General features: G+C 40.2%; 1 protein-coding gene across 1 annotated transcript in view; it reads right to left on the bottom strand.

The window, feature by feature from the left end:
* MAMDC2 (MAM domain containing 2) overlaps positions 1–16,491 on the bottom strand; it is a 64,569-nt gene that overhangs the window by 1,755 nt on the left and 46,323 nt on the right. The window contains exons 10-12 of the mRNA XM_074569362.1: positions 7,308–7,401; positions 5,496–5,648; positions 709–968 (exon numbers count right to left, since the gene is read on the bottom strand). Of these exons, the coding sequence (XP_074425463.1) occupies positions 709–968; positions 5,496–5,648; positions 7,308–7,401 (507 nt within the window). The remainder of the gene's footprint in view (positions 1–708; positions 969–5,495; positions 5,649–7,307; positions 7,402–16,491) is intronic.

Below are 16,491 nucleotides of genomic sequence, written 5' to 3'. Positions count from 1 at the left end.
AATATTATATTGTGGTCTTACTGATAAAGCTAAACTTGTTTTTCAGTGAAAGGTTTCTTTTTTCCTAATTAATTTCCAGGCTCTTGAGGCAAAGCCATTAAAAAAACCCCACAAAACATCTTTGGTTAGCGACCAGTGCAGTTTCGTGCCCAGTGATGCTTCAGTCAATAGCAATTTCAGCTTCCTCTTTGACAGAGAAACTGAAGCAGGCTTTGTCTCTGCCAATACTGAAATGACAGTACTGTTGAAACCAAAGGCAGAGTTCTGGCTTTGCATCATCCCTTGCTTTCGGTGCCACCTCAGAAAGACCACCCTGCAAGAAGAAGCCGTTTTATCACAGCTTAGTGGTCATGTCAAATCGAGACACAGCTTTAGACAGCTGAAAGGAAAAGAAATTGCACAAGGGATCTAAATAAAAACTACCACTTCTGACAAGACATGATGGGAAAACCACATTTAAAGACTTTAAAAAAATACTTTTGACTTAATGAACTATTTTCATACTTGCGACCTATTGATGTCTTTAGTAATTCCCTCCCTACCTTAATTTGTAAGAAATTACACATTACTTCAGCTTGTCAAGGTGCCCATTCAACGCTATCTACCTTTTAAGATTTTCATTTTTTTTATACAACCTAAACCTTGGATTCTAGCACATAATTCAGTTCAGCATTCCACTTTGTCTGCTTTTTGTTTTTTTTTTCTTACCTGGTAGTTTCTATCACTTTCATATTCTATCAGTCCCCTTAGCCATGAGATGCTTTGTTCCCCTGTCCTCCTCCACAAGGGAATCTCTTCTTCATCACCTTCCTTTTTCAGATAAACACTTAATAATCCAGTCCCACCTCCGTACATGTGATAGAAAAATGTCAAGCACTGTTTTCCAGACGTTCCTCTTAGTGATCTTGAAACTAGGTATGCTCTCTGTCCGTAGACCATGTTGGATGCCTCTATATACATGTAGTATCCTTAAAAAGATACACAAGCAAATATTAGCAGAGTAGAATATGTTTTCTCAGCATGTTAATTACACTTAACATACTCCTTACATATAAAACTATGACTGAAACTATTTTGATGAAGATTTTTATGCCATGGACTGTTGTATTTGTGAGTTGTAGTATTTGTGATATTTTAGTAATTGTGTAGTGTAATAATGGTAACAGTTGTGAATGCTAATATAAGAACACTTAAAAAACTGTTTATATCTGATGAAATACATAGCAACTGAAAGGAATACAAAGTAAGAAAAAAAATCATAGCCGTTCTTAAACCAGGAATGCACTCTGACAGTGGCAGATTAATTGGAATTCACTGCATGTACGTTTGAGGGTACCATTCAGGCAGTGGTTGGAGCTGATGCTATTAACAAAGAAAATTAATTGAAATACCTCTTTTAAATCACATAGGACATCAATAATATTTATCTTTCTGTGATCAAGGTGTGAAGACACAAGTGAGGAAAACTAGACTCTCTAGCATCCATGAATGAATGAAAGATTGTCATGAACTCTGATTCTGTGGAAAAATTAGTCATTAATCGGTGGCAGGCAAATTAATCCCCCCTCTTCCCCCCCCCGCATCATTCAGTTATTTCCAACTGGAGCAAACTGAGGTGTATCAGAAGACTGAGGAGCATCCCCACGTCCCATCGGCCACATATGGCAGCTGTTCTGTGTCTCGAGATGTACGCTTCACTAGCAGGCAGTGAACTCAGGTTTTGCAGCAGCTCTTCATGCTGCCCCACTGCTCCCGTTTTGTGGTGTTGGAGAAAACAAGCTGCCCTTCTGCCACCACAAGTCCTGGTGGTGAGACTGCCCTCAGGGGGAGAGAGGATTCCTAAGGATCAGTGAGGCAGGACAAAAGCTGAGAGCGGCAAGAGCAGCTGGGGGTGTCTTTCCTGGTACTCAAGAGTCCTATTATCTACACAAACCCATGCTGAAGACATCCCTTCTAACCGGGGTTGTAGTTTGATGGCGAGCAGCAGTAGAGAGGGTGAAAATGAAGATTACCTAAGCTGTAGGTCTGTAAAGAAAAGATAATTCTGTACAGTGTGTTGGAGAATTCCCGAGGCTGTTTATACCTAAACCTAGTGCAAGCCATTGTGAGGATTTTGATGTTCACTGTGCTTTAAAGCTCCTTGAGTAAAAAATCAAAACCTACAGCTCATACTACAATATAATAAAATAACTTGCCTTTAGTTCTAAAGCTTGAATCATATTATAAACTTGTTGGAAACACTAGATCAGCTCTTGGTTTTGTGAATTCAAATCCACGCATTTCTCAGCACATCTCTGTGCAAAGAAAGAGATGTGTGAAATAAAGAATGAACATTGTTGTCAAAGGCCAGGCTTAAAAGATTATCTTGCTTCAGCACTTCTAAAGTCAAGCTATCAGCCTCAGATCTCAGAATATTTAGTGTTCTACATAAACTGAAAATAGGTCCAAAGTCAGTTTCTGCCTTAGAAGTGAAGAAAATTGTGCTAACAGTCCATTCCCTTTCTTGAGCAAGAAACTCTTAAATGCTGCTCCTGCTGGTTATTGGCCTTGGAAACACAAGAGCAGGGATATAGAGTATTTGAAAGAGGAAGAATAAAATATATTATCTAGGGAACAATCAGGGGGGAAAAAGCATCAAACAAAGATGAATGTTGAATCCTTTTACGGAGTTTGGTTACCTACCAAAATAGCAAGTAACTTTAATGTGATGTCCTTTTGGATTATTGGATTCTTGGCGAGATGGACAGTGGGATTGAGTGCACCCTCAGCATGTTTGCTGATGACACCAAGACACCAAGCTGTGTGGCACGGTTGACACACTGGAGGGAAGGGATGCCATCCAGAGGGACATGGACAAGCTTGAGACGTGGGTCTGTGCAAACCTCATGAAGTTCAACCAGGCCAAGCGCAAGGTCCTGCACCTGGGTCATGGTAATTGCAAGCACAGATACAGGCTGGGCGGAGAACGGATTGAGAGCAGCCCTGAGGAGAAGGATGTGGGGGTGTTGATTGATGAGAAGCTCAACATGAGCAGCAACATGTGCTCGCAGCCCAGAAAGCCAACTGCGTCCTGGGCCGCATCAAAAGAAGTGTGGCCAGCAGGTCGAGAGAGGTGATTCTGCCCCTCTGCTCTGCTCCAGTGAGACCCCACCTGGAGTACTGCGTCCAGCTCTGGGGTCCTCAGCAGAGGGAGGACATGGACCTGTTGGAACAGGTCCAGAGGAAAGCCACGAAGATGATCAGAGGTCTGGAGCACCTCTGCTATGCAGAAAGGCTGAGAGAGTTGGGGTTGTTCAGCCTGGAAAAAAGAAGGCTCCGAGGAGACCTTATAGTGGCCTTCCAGTACCTAAAGGGGGCCTACAGGAAAGCTGGGGAGGGACTCTTTATGAGGGAGTATAGCAATAGGACGAGGGCTAACAGTTTTAGAGTGAAAGAAGGGAAATTTATATCGGATATTAGGAAGAAAATCTTTATGGTGAGGGTGGTGAGGCACTGGAACAGGTTGCCCAGAGAAGTTGTCAATGCCCCATCCCTGGAAGTGTTCAAGGCCAGGCTGGATGGGGCTTTGAGCAGCCTGGTCGAGTGGGAGGTGTCCCTGCCCGTGGCAGGGGGGTTGGAACTAGATGATCTTTCAGGTCCCTTCCAACCCAAACGATTCTATGATTCTATAATTATATTTTGTAAAAAAAGAAGGGTCTGCCAGACAATACAGAGATGGCCTACAGATGCCTCTCCAAGAGTTTCACCTACGTTTAAAAATAAAAATTCTTTTTTGAACTTTAAAAACCATTTGGAAAAATTCTCACTTATTTTAAAGCTGGGGATCACATGTTTAGCTCATGCAGAAGAACTGGACAGCACAGGTAACAAAGACTTACAGACAGTATGTCATCTAATTCACTCTAATGTCATCTTATTTTTGAAGAAAAGGGACAAGAATTTCAAAATTCCCTTTTGAAAATCATTCCATGGTACAAAGGTACCATTATTGGGAAAACATTCTTGATTTGTAGATAGCCTGCATTTTCCACTGAGATAACTTAGCCAATAGACCTGGTCAGAATATGGTCAGATCTGTAAGTTTCCCGTTTTTATTTCATAACACATAAGAGAAGTTTTAAGCTTTAAAACTTACTTATCTCTGAAGGCTCTTCATATTTCTACCCAGAATCAGTACTGTTTAGAATTAACAATGGAAGAACATGATTTCTTGGTGATATGAAATTTCAAGCCAAGGAGAAACATTCCCATCTGCGTTCTGAATTCGCTATGTAGGATTTTGGCCATCCAGTCCCCCACACCATGAATTTACATCTCTCTAGTCAATTTCCATACCTTGCTCAGGACGCAGCTATTACAGAAATTCTACCAGGAGATAGGAAAGGGAGATTTTGCTGAACATGCACAAAGCCATCTTTTTAGATAAAGAGATCAGAAACAAGACAAAACATTTGACATTTCATTAACTAGAAGCATTTGTTATTTTGTTAACTAGAAACAAAACCGTTTTCCAGAGTAATTTGAATTAAGCTTGCATAGAGCAAGACTTCATATGCACAGCTGAAATAACTATCCTTGATACTGCTTCGCATGCTTTACACTCAATCACAGTTGACAGAATAATAATAGCTTTTGGTGAGCCTTTTGAGCAGGCCAACTGCTTTTGTCATCCAGCTAAATTTTTTGACAGACTGGATAGATGGCTACTGTGAATAGGCCAACTTGTCTGCAACTCACTTTATAACTTGTTGAAAGAACGCTAACTGCTGTGAAGGAAGGCAAATCCAAAGACCCCAAAAACCTTTTCAAATCTATGTGAGCATTTAACATTCACAAGCCTTAGGGCAGTTTCATCCATCACACTGAAGCCAGTAGAGTTGCTACTGAGGTCCTCTTCTGCAGGAACATGAGCAGTTCGTCATTTCCAAAAGTCACCAGGTGCTGCCCCCAGTGTGGGGGCAATTCTGATGCAGTTTTCTGTGCGCTCGCTCACGCTAATGGGGGCCCCGCTTGCCTAAATACTTCAAATTACACAAGTGAGGTTATGGAGCAGATTTTTCAATAGAAAAGGCCTGTGGGACCTCTTTTACTACCTGTATTTTCTTCTGAGTTTGAACAGAAAGGTCGTGATGCAAAAGAGCCCCCAACCGCTTGTTTGCCTTTTATTTCAGGGAATATTCAGGTAAACTAGAGGTTTGGAAGAAGGCTTTTCTGCAGGGTCTGGAGAGTCACCCTGTCCTTTTCTCTCCCAAAGGAAAGGGCTACTTTGGGACATGAAGACCAAACTACCCACTTGGACTGCAGATAATTCAGATTAAGCATCGCATTCTCAAAACCATCCATGGGTCCCTAAGAAACATGTTTACTTCATTTGCTTAATAACTGTTCTGAACAGAGCAGTAAAAACTTCCTCCGTGTTCTAGGTTATAATTTCAAAGTATTTTTGATTAACTATCAATCTCTGTTCTGAAAGTTCAGTGTGGAGCTCAACTCACCTACCCCAGTAGTGTGGTCTCCTTTTGGCCCGGTGTAAGAAGTGGGAGTTGGACCCCTCCTCCTGTGCCAACTCCCACGACCTCTCTTCTTCTGGGTAAACATGCACTCATCCTTTTCAAAAGTACACTCTCCGGGGTTGGGCAGCAATAGATCTATAAGGAGAGGACATTGTTTAAAACTGCAAGTATATTAGACGGATATATTGAGAGATTACACAAGAAATGTATTGCATTCGCTCACCTGCTTAAATCACTTATATCTACCTAGCAATAATTACAGTAGTCACAGTAGCTTCAAAATGATGTAAGAAATTTAATTTCATTTTCTTCACAACTTTGGGGAAATCTGTGCCCTAGTCTGGCTGACTAACGTACTAATATTCTTTAAAACATCTCATACAGGTTATTATCTCATCAGAGCTCTTCTCTGCAATGGGCTCTACCAGTGTAATTTTCTTCACTACTGTGGCACCCCAAGCAGTTTAATGAGCTCCAGCATGTATTACATGCATATTAAATGAGTCTTGTCAGCGATTGGAGTTTCTGTGATCTGAAATCAAACGCCACATTTAGCTCTCTTATGTTCCTTGGCACCAGATTCTAATACCACATACAACAGACCCCAGAGCTGCAATTACTAGAGTATTTTCATTATTTCAATTCTATTAGATGATGCAGAAGAGAGGAAGTTGACAATTCAGGTGCTCGCCAGGAAGCTTCTATCAGCTTTTCTGTTGTAACCTGAATTTGTAGTTCAGGAGTAGACACTGAGTTGCTTTCATCTTTTGGAAAGGAGGAAGCCTCGATGCCTTGCACACTCTGGGGCACGTTTGGGGCATTTTTTTTGGTGCCATCAGTGACAAGTCCCCATATGACTATATACTCAAATATCAGTTCTGCACCTTTGGTTCCTTTTCAAATTGTTTAGGAACTAAGTAAAGCAAAACAGACAACAGTCGGAAATGCTTTAGAAAAATGGCATCTTGTTTTATACATGTGACTTCTCTCTGTTCTGTAATGATCAGATGCCTAAATGCATGAAATCCAATCAAAAGAGGTCATTAAAAAGTTCTTATTACATGGGAACATAAATGGCATAGTAGATCAGCCTCATCACCATTTCAAAGGCATGGCTTTATTCCGAAGAAGAATGCGATTATAGATTGTGCCTATCTCATGAGAATGGTTTCCAAATTAGGATACAATCGTTGCATTGTCAAACCTCAAAAAGCCCCAGAAGAGGGAGTTTGGGTGAGTTCAGAGAGGTTAGCATGTTCCTGTCAGAGGGTGAAGCCTTGCTGAAAAACATTCAGTTCCTCCCACTACAGGAGGGAGAGCTGGACTCATCCGTCTTCATTAGAGAACTGCAGTTCAGATAAGGGACTGTGTCTTGGCCCTGCACAACTGTACTTCCAGACTAAAAAGAATAATGCTGTGTTTTGAAAATAGTGCTTTTGGGTCCATTCCTGGTTTCCTAAAAGCCATTTTAAAACTGCTTTCCCCTCAGTTCGACTATTGGTGAGGGTTTTTTTTAATTGTAATGCCCCAAAAGGAACGTGCACCAATATACAACTGAACCAGAGTCAGTGAAGTTAATGAGCAGTCAGCTGGTACCCCTGTGAACAAAAAATTGGTCCTCGCTGTATGTATGCTACTGCAAAAATAGGATTTATGCAATACTTGTTGGAAAAAGAAAAGAAACCACAGTGGGATGAAAGCAGCTGTAGGATGGGCTTGGGAAATTAAGTTATGCAACGAACTCTGACTAAAAAAGGGTAGGAGCTGTTGGACAACAAGTATACATGGTCTTACCAGCAGCCTGGCAGCTTCCCAGGCTCAACGATACATCATCCAGTGCCACAAGTCCACAGTCCCAGAAGCTTTTACACCAGCTGACGAAGACAACCTGCAATACGTGAAGGAAGTTTCAGGTATCTAACAAAAGCTGTCGCTGTTAACAGTCTGAAATTTTAGTTTTTTTCCAAATGCACTAATAATTTTGACACTGACAGAACAGTAATGATGAACCCACTTTGTTTTGGCACATACTAATACTGCAAATGACTGAAATTTCAAATCCAGTGGGGTTTAGATGTAAGTTTTCATTCAATGGAGTGTTTTCTCACTTCTCTAGGCAAATGATGTATCTCTGTATGTTGTTTCCATCTTATTAGGAGTGTATGAGAAAACATGACTCACTGAGGCTGTTGCGGTTTTTTCCCCCACAAAAAGCAACATGAACAGTTCAAATGTCCTCAGCTATCTTATCCTTAGAACCAGGAGATTTTATCCATGGAAAAATAAATTTGAAAGAGTAATGCAGGGTGATGGCCAAAAGAAATGACTGTGGCAAAAAAACGAAGAACAACAGAGATGAGATGAAACTACTGCACAAAATGGGATTATTCAGAAATGACACAAGGACATGATATCATAGAGCAGGAGGCTGGAAATGCTAAGCATCATTCACAGCGTTCATCTGGGTTTGTGAAGATTTAGAATTGTGTCCACGATGTTTTATTTGGCTACACATTAATTCTGCAATGGAAAATACAAGCCACTCATGAGATGACAAAACAAAATGTAAGGAAACTAGAAGATTCCCAGCTGCCCTTCTCCCTAAGTTGACACAGATCTGTTTGAATTACAGAAGACACAGTAAGGTTTATTTTGTGAAAATACTGCTGGCAGACTTCTTTGCCTAACTACTGCAAACCATCTGTCTGACCATTGGGGTTATGACCATAATTTGGGAGGAGCTTTTCAAAACAATTCCTTTGTGATGAGGTCTGAACAAGGGACTGGAGGCGGGTGAGTGTCACCTCTAACAGTTTAATATTCTGGAACAACTGTAAACACTTCAGTTACATATTTGAGGTTAAATGCTGATTGACAGTTTCATGTGGATACAAAAAGGTTGTTAAAAGTCATTCATGCATTATTTAATATATCCTGTTTTAACAGGCTCGGTAACACCTGAAGTATGGTCATTATACTGAATTTTGCTAGATTGCTTTGCTTTGTAGTATTTATTTACCCATTTGCTTATAAAACAGCCTGGGACAAAACTGCACTTTTAACCTTTGAAGCACGTATGGGTTATGCTGTCCAGGATGGAGCAATTTTAAAAACATTTTCCATTCGGTGCTACTAATCCTGAAAGTAATGATTATTTGTCTTGTAAACTGTTATAGGTGGGGACACGAGGAGTGCCCCTGCACAACATGCACAACTGCTCAGTGTATAGTGTCCTAAAACTGGCCTTTTTTCTTTCTTTTCTTTTTTTTTTTTTTCTCCTGTAGAGCTGCTCTCTTAGCTTTAAGGTTTAACAGATCAGAAATTGTAAGTTCATTCTCAAGAAGCAGGCACAATCTACTAAAAAATAGTAGCACCTCTTGGAATAAAGAATACAATAAATACTGACGTTGGGTGGACGTCATTCACCAGACTTTTAATGAATGCGTTCTGGTGAACATTTGTAATAAACTAAAGACATATTATAGTCCTAAACCCAAGAATCTTCAGAAAACCACACATGAAAGGGTGAGGTCAGTCCTCATTTGTGAAACAACATTTCCACACTGTGGAATCATGTTGTAAGTGATGTTTTCCTATTGACATCATTGGGAGCAGGATCAAGTTCTTTATGATTAAATTGCAATAACTTGTTCCATACAAGGTATGTAATTACCCAGTGGATCCTGCAGAAAGCCCTCCATTTCAAAAGCCCCACAACAATAACTGTTGGTCTCTCACAGGCCATTGAACCAGTAGCCTTTGTACAATCAAAGGACGGATCTGTTTCAGAGACACTTGTAAACTTCTTCAGCTTTGTCATCTGTCGCTTTAGCGTTACTAATTCCCCACTTGCTTTTTGTGGTGTTGAATGACATGCTGCCACGAGCAGACTTCATAATTGCAGAGGGGTGGGGGAGCTTGTGCGTGGGAATGTGGAGTTTCCAGTATTAGCTGTAGCAAAGGTACTGAAATTGTTCAGTGTCCCCTCAGCTTATTTTGTTGTTATGTTCTTGATTTAGTTTTAAGCAATGGGGTAGAACATATTTTTATTCACAGGCCAAATGTATTCACTCTTCTTTTGTCCTAAATGTCCTTTTTTGTCATAAAGGGACATCTCTGACTATTTGAACTTTACCTACCAAAATTGTATCAATTTGGATTTACTCTGCTACTCATTTTCACCCTAGGTCAGATCTCGGAATCCTTTCTACAGTCTTGATAGGATTAATCCCATGATGCTTTACATTTGTACTTGTTTTGAATGAAAATATTTCCTAGGTTAATTCTTCCAAAATAAATTTTTATTAAGTTATCTCATGCCTTGGAGAAGAGAATAGGGGGATCTTTGTGCTCAGCTCACGCTTTCCTCATAAAACATGACAGAGGAACAACATACTAATTGTTTCAAACTAGGTAACAAATCTTCCTGGACTTGCATGCTATCTTGGAAGCTAAATTAAAAACATTATCAAATGCAGGCTGCTGTTGCCTGTGTTACTGAAAAATAAAACATATTTCCCTCTCATGTCTCTTTTTGTTCCAATAACAGGACACAGCCAGGACACTGGTTTCCGTACAAATCATTGCCCCGATTTCTGGAAGCTGCTTTGGTTTATTTTCCAGTGCTTAATCAATGTTTCTGTTCTGCAGCCTCAAAGTATCAATAATCAGTTCTTAGCATTTATCCTGGATTATATCAGTAATGAGCAACGCCAGATGAGAACAGCTGGTAGAGCAGGCAGGGTTTCACTTCTCCCATGACACGTTGTTGGGTTGTGCTGCCAACACTGAGTGAGGCAGAAGGGACTTCTCATCCTTAGCACTCTGCATCTCCACAAGTAGATGTGAGTTGAAATGTATGCGTATGAAGTTTACCTGCTTTCGGAGGAGAGGAAAGAGCAGGACATGCAGCAGGGTACCTCCATCAAGAAGTGTAAGGAAGGACTCGTGGGGAAGCTGGTAAAAGGAGGTTTGGAGGGAGCTGGACTGAGAACATAAGGAGAGAAGATGCCCCCGGATCCCTATGGGGATCCTTTCCTACTTGTTTATGCCCAAAAATATAGCTCTTGCTCAATTAGAGAGCCAGACCAGCCAAACAAAAGAAAAACTGACAGCAGCCAAATCTGGTGACTTAAAAGCAACCTATGCCTCTGCAGCAAATTAATTCTCCTGATTCCATCCTAGTGTATATTCCTAGGTTTAAACTACATCCTGTATATCAGTGTAGATACAAAACTCAGGCTGTCACTTAGACACATATTTAGGTTCAATTTCTTAAAGGAGAAAGGCAGGTACAGTGGAGTCTGAGGTGGGTTTTTGACAGAAGCAACTGTTGTAATTTCCATACAGTGACATAAAACTCAGTATTACAAAATCCAAAAATAATTCAAGCACTAGAAACAAAAGTGTGACATGACACAAAGAAGCAGTCCAGATGTTTTCACAAAACAGAGAACCTGACTTTCCAGCCAGTTACATTAGTACAGGAACGTGTAAGTGTGTAAGCCAGGGACCCATCACTGGCACAGGGAATAGAAGAACCATTCTGATCGTCCCAGGGCTGTTAGGTACAAACGTTATTGGGTTAGCCCAAATTACTTTTAACTAGTTTAATTAAACAAGATTTTAAATGGCTTGTTTTTCTTTGGCTTAAACAGTCAGAAACTCATTTATCAAGAATGCAAGTAAGCTATTAAGCCAAAATTAGAATGTCTGCAAGCTTCTATCATTTAAAATAAATTGATTTAAAATGGCACTCGCCAGGCAAGTTCAATTTCTTGCTATGTAAATACAATGAGCTTCTGAGGTAAAAATAATGGATTATGAAAGCCTCTACATAAATAATTGGATAACATTGGTAATAAGCTCGTGACGTTTGAACAAATATTTTTGAAAACCCTTCCTGACCAAGGGCAAATGGGTTGCAGAAACAAACAATGGAAGAGAAACATAAAGCTAACAGAACAACCCAGGGCCACAGGCTGTTAATGCTACATATATTCACTGGACTGCACTGTCTAGTAGTGAACACTGCCTGCACAGAAATGTACATGGGACACTGATATCCTCAGCTGTCCCCCAGGGCCTTCCTAGACTTCCAGAAATCTGTGATTATGGCTCTATCCTCTTTTGGTGAAACAGTCTCCTTGTCCCTTTTTATAAGAGGGAAAGGTTCTTGCCTTTAGGCAGAGGAGTCTTGACAGATGATGTGGCATCATAATATCATAATATTAAGTACTCAGAACAAAAATTGAGCAAAAAAAAAGGAAATGTCAGTTAAGTATCCCAGATACCAAAATATCTCCTTGCTTAGCTACTGTGAAGATGCAGGCCACTTAGGTAACACTTTCTAACCTGAATAATTTTTATAGTTTCCAACATATCGTTTCCATAAATGTATATCAGACACCACAGACAGCGGGGTATTCATTTTGCAAGCACTAATCCTACTATTTACAGACATGTTCTTATTTTAAATAGGCATTTCCAGTAACTGTTCTTTACGAAATTTCTTGTTTTAGAGCTGAGAGAAGGAAGGACAGAACGGCCATACTATAAAACTGCAGCTCATTCCAATCTCTTTAGGTTGCATACCTTATTGTGGGAAGACTGGTCAAGGATTGTGTCACAACACTATCAAAAACCTCCTTTATTTGACCCAAGTGAGGGTTTTTCCTGGGACAGGGAGGAGACAAGGACTAGGATGTCTGCCATCCTCCACTTGATACCTGACTGGAGAACTGTGTCCTTTATAGCAGTGACTCGGTCACAGGGATGTAGGACTTCATCATATATCCAAGATGGCTTTAGTCATTTACCTATGACTTCAGTGGACAAGTGGGAGACACGAATTTCTCAGCAGTGAAGAGAAATGCTAGAATAATTTAATATTGAGCATCATCACAGCGATGATGTGAGAAAAAAGGTCCAAAGGCCCTCATATCAAGCCCTAGGAAGGCAGAGAGGGGATAATGTTCAGGGAAAACAGTACAAGAAACAAATCAACCATAAACCTGTGTGTGCCGCTACATTATGTTCAGCCCCCAGAGAGTTGAGGAACTTGCTGAACTGGAGGTCACACCTGTACCACTGCATTTACAGTCACTGTGAGGTCTATTTTCCAGGGATCTGTCTAATCCCTTGTTAAATGCATGTATACTATTGGCCTCCACAGCATCCTGCAGCAAAGGATTTCACTGTTTAGTCATTCCCAAAAAAGTCCTCCCTTCTGTTTGTTTTAAAACATGTAAATATTGAAGTGCAACACTCAGTCACTTGATTTTGCTTTCTCACAACTGCAACTAAAATTAGTTACGGAGGATGGGTGAAAACAAACAGATGAACTCAAGGAAAGAGAGTGAGGAAAAGAAAACACATCAGAGAGGAAGAAAAGTAGACTGAAAGAATGAAAACCCAAGAAATGCTGCCACAGCTACTCTGATGGAAGTAGGATGGACTGTTACGATGCTGGCTACCTTTCCAAGGATTTGTTTTTGAACTCTGTGGGAGGTATTTAAGCACTAGGTAACATTGGAAAAACTTGCATGAATGGTTAAACATGTTTACTTTTGAAAACCTGAGCTTCAGAATGGTGAACCAAATCTAGCAGAAATGAACAGAACTGATGTAAGAAGACCCAGTTGCTCTCAAACCTTCATTTTCATCTAGGCATTTGGACTTTGTTGTGAAGTTGTATAAAAGAAATATCTTTCCATGGTGGTTTTTACACACAAACATGCACAATATTAAAATGCAGATTCTTGTTTCACGGTGCATGTGAGCATTTCCAGGTTATATATGACATATGTGAGTTTTTCTTTCAGTTAGCTCTGACATTTTCCTGCCAAGTATTGTCCTGGAAGATGACTTTCACTACATTCAATCAGATCACAAGAATCAACATATTTCAGACTCGGATTTTTATGCTGCCTTTTAAGAGGCTTATACAACAAAGCATGAAGGGTTTCATTTATTTTAATAAATGTTAGCAATTTTTATTTTATTATTTCTTCCTTTTCACTTTTATTCCCTGGGCACTACACAGTATAAGAACAACACCTTATGTGTGTAGAATCATAGGTACTTAACACTAACTAAAAGTGACAATGCCTCAAGTACAAATTGAGAAATGAGGATTTTACATTTCCTGCCTTCTTGCTAGCATTATATAGCGTATCTATTTGCATGCAGTATGTACTGCATGCACACACACACACATATATATGTATAAACATTTATGACTTGCTTAGCTGGATCATACCCACCTAACCTTTTCAAAGTGTCATATTAAAGCCTGTTGGCCAGCTTCACATTTCCTCCTCACAGAACTCAAGCCAACAATCTGTGCCAGAATGCAGTTAGCTAACTCAAAAAGAACTTGCAAAAACCATCACACAAACCAAGAGATGAACATCTGAGGCTTTTTATTTTCCTGATGCAAACAGATATGTTGCCAAAATTAAAACATATCAGATGGATTTTATATCGTTTTCAAAGCCCTGTGAGTAGTACTCATAGTAGCAGAAAGATGAAGGGCATAGGTAATCACGTATTTTAAAACAATTGTTTTCTGGCTGCAAAATCGTTATGACCTTCAGGACTCCCTGGCCAAAGCAGTGTAAATGACTGCCTCGCTAACTTTACTGGCCATTAAGGAAATTCCAGGAGACTATCTACTGCTTCCACAGGCACTCACCCAATCTACAAGTCACACCCAGTAGCCAAGAACTCAATCAGCCAAACTACTGTGCACGCCTACAACTTCTTATCATCCAACTCTACACACGATGCATCTCAGAAAACAACACGATAGGCACAGCGGCCACCACATCTCTATTAGAGGAAAGGTGGGAGCCCTATCTTATTTTGAGACCACCTCACTCCATTTAAAGACTGTTTTTCACTTGCTTATAACATTGCCAAAACGCAATGATTTCAGCTCAGACTTTCCATGCTGGGTCCTTGCTTCAGGCTTGTTTTGGAAGATTTAAGCCAAAACAGTTCCATCATTTCCAAGAACAAGGCTAGGAAAAAAGGTTTTATTTTGCCCCTATTTAAAAAATTCTTTGAAAAGCTTGGGCACTCCTAGATTTTGGAGAAGGAGCAAGAAATGTGTCAGGGTTTGGTCTTTGTGCCAGAACTGTGCTTTCTGTCAAGTCATTAGTTTTTGAAAAGCTAAAATTTGTAAGAACTGGAACAAACAGGGCAAACAGACTGGGACATAGACAGGATGAAAGGGAAAAGAATTGGAGTGTCCAGAACTGAGGAGCCAGGAGTAAGATGGGGAATCGGGGTTTGCTGCCTACAGGGCAGGATAGATGCTACAAAGATGCATCAGTGAGGAGGCAAGAGATGCAAGAACAGGTTGGAGGAAACAGGACAAGAGAGGTCAAGCTTCAGTGAGTTCATTTCTCCTAGGTTTCTCTATAGTGTCTCTCCCTCCAGAGCCCTGACTTGCTGGCTCCCACCACTCCTTGCTGTCAGGGAAAACGTGCTCTGATGCACCGCCACTGCTAGCCCACATTGAAAATGGCCACTGAAACGAGTGTTCCTCGTCAGCTATTTCACTAGGTCCCAGGCACACACATTTTTACAGATAACTAATCTAAGTGTTGATACAACGCCACACAGTGCTCCTTCATTTCCTTCTGTTGGCTTGGAAAAGAAGAAACAAACTAAATAAAAAATGCAAGGACTTTATACAGTATTAAGGTTGAAGAGTTGGGCATGAGATTGCAAGGAAAAGCCAGAATCAGGTTCACTGTGCAACTTTGTTCAAGCTTGTTTGTGAATATCACAAGCAGCCAACCTGTAACTACAACAGTTTTTCACTGTTGCTTTATGGCAAACAGACACATGCCTAAAACTTTGGCATCATTTGTCTTTTGTATGCTGCCTTCTCGTCTGTAAACATATGTTGATATTCTTTTCCATATTGATGTGCTTCAGAACTTCACCCATTGTCTTCCACGTGCTATTTGTCTAAGGAAAACTTTATAAACTGATGGTGTATATACATACACAGTCATCAGGAAAACCATAAAAATTTTATACAAAGTTCAGCACATTATGTAAAACTGCAACTTAATCCCTATTCTAAACCTAATCTAATCTTCCAATCTAGGAAAAAAGTGTGAGAGAATAGGTTTAAACCAAGGCAAGGTAGAACTTCGCACCCCTGCCCAAATATATTGTTATTTGGCTAAAGGATGTGTGAGTTATGATATTCCAAACACATGCGGAGTTCTTTGAAACCCAATAAATCTCACCTTTATGTGATATTTGAGGAATGCCTTCTCAACAGAAACATTTTGCAACTTCTTTCTGTGGGAAAGGCAGCTTTCCCTCACTGCAGGTGTTTGAGGATTGCCAGAGGACAACAAACCCTCCTGCGGCAGAGCATGGGGTTTCTTCCCTCCTGCAAGCCCTTGGGCTCGTAAGCAGCAAGGATGTTCCCTTGACTTCTTCAGACTCCTTTGTGCTGCTGTCCCCATCTGTTACTGCCTACAGACAGACGGGTAACTACAGACATGAAAGCTACAATTCACAAAAAGCTTTCCATCCCAGGCAAGCTTCTTCACAAGTGTTTTAGATATATTAATTTCTAGGAAAACATAAAAATAGTTCTTCTTAAATTCGTACTGGAAAAGATTTTCCATGTAAATGTCAGATGCTAAAAAAACTGCCACCTCCAAAGCTATAAACCACTTTTAACAGTCACGCTCAGCTGTCATCACTACTCACACAGTGTATTACGCTACACAAGCTACTGAACCTTTTTAGCAGTAATAAGGAAACACATAAACAGGAGACAGCAAAAGCATGTTAGAAGCTTGCCTTCTTAACGAATAACTTTTTGTGATTTAGAAAGAAGAGAAAAATACTTTTTTCTGTATCAGTTGAATTCTTGTATTTTATGCATTTAAAATGTTCATACTAATTCCACCAATTTTTTAAGGTACCAGATATCTGAGAGGAA

The sequence above is a fragment of the Larus michahellis genome, chromosome Z (assembly GCF_964199755.1).
Source record: "Larus michahellis chromosome Z, bLarMic1.1, whole genome shotgun sequence".
Classification (NCBI taxonomy): Eukaryota; Metazoa; Chordata; class Aves; order Charadriiformes; family Laridae; genus Larus; species Larus michahellis.
Note: the sequence above shows the minus strand (reverse complement) of the source record. Positions and strands in the feature narration are given on the sequence as shown.